The 8011-nt window shown below is 31.1% G+C and overlaps 2 protein-coding genes across 2 annotated transcripts; one reads left to right on the top strand and one right to left on the bottom strand.

Moving 5' to 3' along the window:
- Positions 1-1755: 1755 nt before the first annotated feature.
- On the bottom strand, positions 1756-2479 carry LOC121122149 (histone H2B-like). The gene has a single exon (XM_040717155.2). The coding sequence runs from the start codon at positions 2448-2450 to the stop codon at positions 2076-2078; it is 375 nt and encodes a 124-aa protein (XP_040573089.1). The 5' UTR covers positions 2451-2479; the 3' UTR covers positions 1756-2075.
- Positions 2480-6434: 3955 nt separating this feature from the next.
- Positions 6435-6966, top strand: LOC121122096 (histone H2B). Its single transcript, XM_040717107.2, has one exon. The coding sequence runs from the start codon at positions 6479-6481 to the stop codon at positions 6851-6853; it is 375 nt and encodes a 124-aa protein (XP_040573041.1). The 5' UTR covers positions 6435-6478; the 3' UTR covers positions 6854-6966.
- The last annotated feature ends 1045 nt before the right edge of the window (positions 6967-8011 follow it).

Raw genomic sequence — 8011 nt, 5'->3', positions numbered from 1 at the left:
AAATCAAGGAGAAACTTAAGGATAAGTTATTTTTTATCCCTATTGATGAAACCACGTCAGCCTGAGTAGGGCGATATGTGTAGTACTGGTAGGACCTTTGGACGGTGAATACCTGGAGACTTGGACTAGTTTTGAGGGGGTAAAACCACTTTTTTGAAAGTTGATAAATGGCTAGTGATATATGGTTGATTCTTACTATTGAAAAACATTATGCAAAATTTCAGGCCTAAAAAACAATGTTTTTAGATGCCCAAACTCGATTAAAAACTTTCATGTTTTAATTTTGCTAAAATGCTTACTTTAATTATGTCAAAAAAAAAAAATTATACATATAGATTAGTTATATTTTTATGGGTTATTGCTAATTATATTCATAAGTAAATTCTTATAAAATAGCATTTATTTGATTAACAAATAAAATCCAGAACGATAATGGGTTTAAACCCAAATTTGTTAAAAAAACAAATAATTTCAGACTTTATATAGTAATATCCATATTTGTTTTGATCAGCAGCATTTTAATGCTTTTTAACAACAATTACAACAGGTTTTATAAGTTTATCATAAGGATTTGTTGAAATGCAATGGAATTAAAATAATATAAAATTAGGTTATTTAGTATATATATTTTGCGTTTTATTCCTTTAAACAAAAAAATAAACATCAACCGTCCAAAAAAAATGGTTTTTCATGGACGTGTTTTGATTTGAAAATATGTAAAATGTCGAAAAAACAGAGGAAATTTTGATGTTGTATCACTAAAATTATCGATTTCAATCAAGTTACAGAATTTTTACGTTGTTAAGTATTATAGATAAAACATCTATTTGGAAAAAATATTTTTAACAATGTTTCTCTAACTTGCCTCATGATATGAGTATTTTAGTTCCAAACATGTTACCAAATGAATATATATTCTCCTTTGGTACCTCGTATTACGCGCATTTATTTTGATGTTTCTCTTAATTTTTATTATTAAAATCTCATTTTTTGATACAAAAGTGTACCATATATTATTATCAAATATACTTTCGTTGTTCATTTATGCCTAATAAGACTACATATTTGAAATTTTGACGCCCAAAAACTATTAATTGAACTAACCTACTGGGAATACATGGAGAGGTATATAAATAGAAAATTGTTCCTTATCAAATATCTTTAACAACAACATAACCATAAATGAAAAAGTAAATTCCTAATCGCTTAATTTCAATTATTCTATCTTGTTCTTTATTTATTGTTGGGGTTAAACAAGTATGTAAAACCAATTTTAATTGTCTATAGTCCAGAAATTCTTGAATGGGTGTTCGTAAATAGTTTTAATCATTCTTATACATGGTAGAAAATTATTTTTATTGGAGGAAGGGGGGGGGATATCTTGGAACTAATTCAGTGAAGGAATCTTTCTAGTCAAGTGGTTTAGTTCAGTAAAAAGAGTCACGATTCACAGCACTAGTTCACGTCATGAGTATTTCTTTGTGTCAACGTTTCATACGTCGAATAAACATTGAAAGCAAAAAGTATGGGTGATTTTTAAGTAAAATATATTTATAAAAGTACCTATAATGTATTGATTTCTGAAGATAGTAAATAGTTATTCTTTATATCTTTACTTTAACTTACAAGAGGGGAAACTCATTAAGATAATTTTTGATTCATTTCCGCCCGACTTTTTTATATGGATGGTTACCAACAGCATATGGGCTATTTTTGGATTTTTTTATATTTTGTAATTCCAAAGAAAAATAAAACTTGAATGAATCATATTTTATTACCAATTCTGGGATATTTATAACGGCAATAAAATTGCCTTCTAATTTATTTTTGCAGAAAATGTCATGGAGGAGTTTGTAAGTGAAAGATGCCGACTTTTTATGATTTACCCCACACATATGAAGACAAAAGGTATCAATGAACTCCGTTATCATCTGGCCTAATGTGACTTATTATAAACACTAATTTATTAGTGATACCTGAACCATAAAGTATACTTTAATCAAGAAATTAGTGGTCCTTAAAAGGACCTGGTATTGCATTTGTACTTTCGTTATAAATCCCCAAGAATTGTGAATCTATTTGGAGGATGTGTATTTGGTCACAGCCTTGGTGCCTTCAGAGACAGCGTGCTTGGCCAACTCTCCGGGGAGGAGGAGACGGACAGCGGTTTGGATTTCTCTGGAGGTGATGGTGGATCTCTTGTTGTAGTGAGCGAGACGTGAGGACTCTGCGGCAATTCTCTCAAAGATGTCATTGACGAAAGAATTCATGATGCTCATGGCCTTGGAGGATACACCAGTGTCGGGGTGGACCTGTTTCAAGACCTTGTAGATGTAGATAGCATAGGATTCTTTCCTCTTGTGGGACCTTTTCTTTCCAGCAGGCTTGGTGATGTCCTTTTGGGCTTTTCCTGCCTTCTTGGCGGCCTTTCCTGTAGACTTGGGTGGCATGATTGTTATTAGTTCAGTGAATGAAGATAAACTGGATGATCTACCTCTTCACCGGCCGGTATTTATATTAAAAGGTAGGGGATTGAGGAGTTAAATTTCCTGCGTGCGCGCTCTGTAATAAGAAAATGCGCGGGAAAATATCTTCATGTCTGTATATATAATCTTTTTTGTTGACATATGTCAATTTTAGAAACCATATACATTTTTGCCTCAAAATATAGTAAATTAAAAAAACAAATAAAAAACATTTGAAAATCGAATACTGCCGAGTTTAAATATTAGATGACCCTAGTGATCAAATTTTGCCCTTGAATGAAGGATGTGTGTTCCTGATTACTTTTACCTCAAGAAACAAGAACATTACTATTATAACTAAGAAATTATATTTTTTTTGGGCTACATAAAGTAATATTAATATACTAACAATAAAGCATAATATATATACAAAATCTTAAAAAACTTTTAAAGAATTGATTTTTTTAAAGATACTCTTTTATTATGGAATGAAGTTGTACGTCTTTAAATTTTGAAAAACTATGATTTATGCTGTTGTGATTAAAGATGAGGAATTTATTAAACTTCTATGTATAGGTTAAACTTTTTCTCTTTTTTTATGCTCTTTTTAGAAAATTTTTCTAGTAAAAATATTACAGAAGTAATCAAAATATTTTTTGAATCGAAAAAAATGTATCGAAAAACTATATTTCATAAATTAATATCTTTCTAGGCGTAAAGCTAATACTAAATAATGTTCAAATATGTTAAAGAAAATAATTGCGAAAAAATCATCTACTAGGTCAAAACAAAGCTAAAATTTTGTGTTATGAAGGTCATATAAAATGTTTCTTGGGTTAAATTGAATTAGTAACGGATATGCTATACTTTTTTTATACCCACAAATCTGAGAGACAAGATACCCTCATCCCTGGTCCCAAAAGCCCTTAACTTTATCCAAGCTGATACCCTTGGGGAAATTCCTTTTGACTTCTCGTCGAATCTTCACTCCACAAAACGGAATAAACTTGAGAAAGGCCAGACAAAAAAACAAATAAAAAATTGGAAATGATTTAACAAAAATCCATGGAACTATTGGTTATTATCTTCTTACTTGATCAAATTGAAATGATTTATAGGATAATTATATGTCTATGTCCCTTGTATTTTTGTGTCTTAATAATGGGGGTCCAACTGTATCAAACTTTTTTGAATTCTTACCATATCTATTAACTATTCATTTTTTTATATAGCTAGATATTTATATTTAAATGAAAATTTAGCTTATGTATTGAAATATAAAGTCAACTTACAATTAAAAAAAAAGTAGTTACGGATCCTATCAATCAAAGGGTGAAATTCAAAGGAAATGGTTTGGACTCTGATTTGTAATTTAGTGTCTTAAAATACAATTTAAGTTAATACATATTCAATTATCACAACCTTTCAATATATAAGCAGTACCTTCAGTACGTTAAACATAGGGATGCGAAGGGGTCTCGACTTTTTCGAGTTATTCACTTAATCAGCACTTCTAAGGGTCACATAAGTAAATGGTCTCATTGTGCCAAAGAAGTTGTGAATTTAGCTATTATGGAGTATTTGGAACAGGGGGGGGGGAGTTTTCTTGGTAGTTCATCCGTTGACTGAGGGATGTGGCTGGAGGTATATAATATCTAATTATGTAAGGCAATACAACTTTTCTTATATCTACATGAATCATGACAGTTGAATTACTTTCATGAATACTTTGCACGGGAGTCGTAGTTTGCAGATTCCTACTGGCATTTTTCTTCTTGGACATCAATTAACTCAGATAAGAGATAATTCAAAGCCTAATTGAAGTATTTTTACCCTTACTTTATAGGCTATAATCCTGGTTCTTATTTCAATTTTTTTTGTTTCGTAATAATAAGTCTTAATATTATATTACATTATTTATCATTTGATTTTGCTATGATTTTATCGATCCTAATTGTTGAAATAAGTTTAAAGGTAGGAGTATACAATCATAAAAGTTTTACTGTATATATCTATACCTAATAACAATACAATAACAGTAAATAAGCAATAATAAACAGGTCTATAATTAATCATGTAATTTAAATTAAGTTTCTTATTTAAAAGATATGAACAAATCAAATTTAATCATATTGACGCTTAATTTACAATCTATAATTATGTCCCCTTTTCAAACTTAATTATTTGTTTGCTACCTATATGAAGTTTTTATATATGGTATAATTAAGTATGCCTGAATTGTGTTATAATCCAATCGATTACAATTGTTTGAATAAGTCCGTGAGATTAGCCCATTTTTAGAATTCGTATTGTATTTTTATTTCTATGTTCGTAGCTTTTTTAGACATATCTCAACGACTATATGTGGAGGAATTGTCTCAAGTATATTAGTCTGATTTATTGAATTATTGACAATATTATGAGCTAATAGCCGTTATGATGTTCTTTTATATTTTTCATTTATTTTTTAAAGTCCGCTTATGCTCCACTTTTTTCTGTTTCAAGATGTGGCCCCTTTTGTACAATCTGACAAATCTGGCCAAATGACTATTTATGTATGCTCAAACATTTATATAAATATTCATTTTTGTCAGGTACATTTCCTTTGGTAGCCACAAATATTATAGTGCCGTTTTAGATGAAAAATTTGAAATTTGAGAGCTATATAAGATTTTGGCCATTTTTAAAGGCAGTTTATTCGTGTGAAGTAAACAAATATACAACAACAAAAACTTTGTCCCAGAAAACATATGATCATTAAAAAAGACATAAAAATTTAATTGTAGCAAATTACTCAAGATCAAAATTGAATTAAAACTTTCAAAGTCTGATTTCATGAATTAGTTTATAGAGTATTCAAAGGTTTAAAAACTATATATGTTTATGCTCATTTGTATTTTGTTCTTGAAAACCCATTTTAGGATCTATGAAAATTCTGAATTAATAGCGAACACACTAGTGACCAACAGAGTGTAGAAGCCACGGTTATGATGGTTTGGGCGGCTTGACTGAGACAGGGAAGTCCCCCTTGGTGTTTGTGCCGGCCAGGGTGAAGATCAACACCAAGGAGTACATCAGCACCATCATGGAGAAAAGACTTATTCCTTGGGACCAACAACACTCCAGTATGAGACATATGACCTTCCCACAGGATTGTGTCTCCTTCCACACATCCAGAGAGACGCTGCGGCGGTATGAGGCTTCATTGAGTGGCTTCTGGGACAAGACAGTCTGGTACTCCTCCAGTCTAAACTTCATGGATTAATCTATGTTCTCCATTCTTGAAAACTCTGCCTGTGTAACCCCCAGCAAGAATTTGGACGACCTAAAGGCCAAACCCGTGGCTGCCGGGACTCCATCCCAGTAGACAGGGTTATTTCACATGGTTTTGGAACTTGTGACTACCTATGTCTATAATTATATGCAAATTATGTATTTAGTTATATCATCAGTACTTTGATAAACATTTAACAGAACTTTCCGGGGACCTTTTATAATCCTGTAGACGCCTCTGATTCATAACTATTGATTAATTATAACCAATCAGGCCAATAGGTAATATATATTCAATATATTCGATTACAGGAATATTAAATATAAAGATGAGTTCGTTCAAATATTTGTTAAGAATATGTATTATCTGTAATTTACATTTTTAGGAACTTATATTAATCATATTTCTGATTACTTTTTAGATGCGCATTCTTCAAACATTTTTCATAATTTAGAAGGGATAAACATAAAGTTATATGGAAAAATATAGAAATAGAAAATTATTTGTTTCTTCTTTCATTAAGTGTGAATTCGTGCTAAAGCGTCAAAATGTAACAATGGCTTCCATATACTCGTCCGTATATCTAAAAACTAGTATCTGCGTTATTTTCCCGCGCATTTTCCTTTAGAAAGAGCGCGCCGGAGATTCAAATCTTCAATCCCTCTTTTTTCATATAAATAGCAGCCGGTTAAGAGGGAGATCATCCAGTTTATCTCCATTCACTGAACTAATAACAATCATGCCACCTAAGTCTACAGGAAAAGCCGCCAAGAAGGCAGGAAAAGCCCAGAAGGACATCACCAAGCCTGCAGGAAAGAAAAGGTCCCACAAGAGGAAAGAATCTTATGCCATCTATATCTACAAGGTCTTGAAACAGGTCCACCCCGACACTGGTGTATCCTCCAAGGCCATGAGCATCATGAATTCTTTCGTCAATGACATCTTTGAGAGAATTGCCGCAGAGTCCTCACGTCTCGCTCACTACAACAAGAGATCCACCATCACCTCCAGAGAAATCCAAACTGCTGTCCGTCTCCTCCTCCCCGGAGAGTTGGCCAAGCACGCTGTCTCTGAAGGCACCAAGGCTGTGACCAAATACACATCCTCCAAATAAATTCACCATTCTTGGGGATTTATAACGAAAGTACAAATGTAATACCAGGTCCTTTTAAGGACCACCATTTACTTCACTTAAGTATGCCTAAAGCTGATGTGTTGTTCATGAATTATTATGATTAGATAAATTTTTCCTTGAGGTACTAAAAAGTCGCCTGATAAATATCATTTTTTTTTTGGATGAGTCGTAATTATTTGCCATGTTTGTTGAACAAATTTTCCATTTACTACATCCATTACCCGGTACTCTACGATAGGGGATGTGGTCATGATCACTCCTCTTTTTGACAATTTATGATCATAATAAATATAGAAGCAAAGAAATTTATACATTTTACAAATTACTCTTATTGGTCTTGTCACATTCAAAATCAGTATGCAGAGTATGATTTCCGGCCCAATAAGTAAAAAGGAAAAATTATTGCAGCAATAAATATTTATTTTTGTTTTGAATTTTTTTTATGCAAGATAAGTTTGAATTTCCTCCTTGATAACAATCAAAAGAAAAATATTAACAAAATACTATAAATAGCCACATTAATAAATTTATTAATGGATATCATATTTTCATTTGGTAGCTATTGGTGTACAATAAAAGGCCAAAAAATAATAATTTCTCCTATTAAAAACTTTTTTTTAAGCTTCAGATAATCGAATAATTATTTTACGAACAAAGAACTACATTTATATTTTTGCTATGTTATATTATTTTTTATTTTTTTTTCAAATAATATAACATCTACTTATAAGTGTTTTCATTATCAACAAAGAATCTCCCGCTGTGATCTTGTTTCATGAAAAATTATGTACACTCATGACTTGTGATATGGGATAAGGAAATGAATTTAATAAATAAACTTAACAAAATGAATGGAAACTTATAATTAATTAAGGTGTGAAAATTTATCAAAATATTTTATTTTTATATGGGTACCCTGTACATGTTTGCCCGCACGTCATACTTTCGACATTTTGAATTTTTACAAAAAAAAAATATTGTCATTTTAAGCCCTTTTTTACTCTAATTTCTTGAAAAAAGCTTGAAATTGCATTATTTCTTTGCTCAAATGCCTTTATACGTTCCAAAGTGCTATATTTAATGATTAAAAGACGAATTTATTTTTATCACAAAATTAAAGAGAGCGGCAACAAAACC

Source organism: Lepeophtheirus salmonis, chromosome 7 (assembly GCF_016086655.4).
Source record: "Lepeophtheirus salmonis chromosome 7, UVic_Lsal_1.4, whole genome shotgun sequence".
In the NCBI taxonomy this organism is placed as follows: domain Eukaryota; kingdom Metazoa; phylum Arthropoda; class Copepoda; order Siphonostomatoida; family Caligidae; genus Lepeophtheirus; species Lepeophtheirus salmonis.
Note: the sequence above shows the minus strand (reverse complement) of the source record. Positions and strands in the feature narration are given on the sequence as shown.

What these genes read in the sequence shown, in the direction of transcription:
- LOC121122149 (XM_040717155.2), bottom strand. Translation starts at nt 2,450, where the DNA reads ATGCCACCCAAGTCTACAGGAAAGGCCGCCAAGAAGGCAGGAAAAGCC.
- LOC121122096 (XM_040717107.2), top strand. Translation starts at nt 6,479, where the DNA reads ATGCCACCTAAGTCTACAGGAAAAGCCGCCAAGAAGGCAGGAAAAGCC.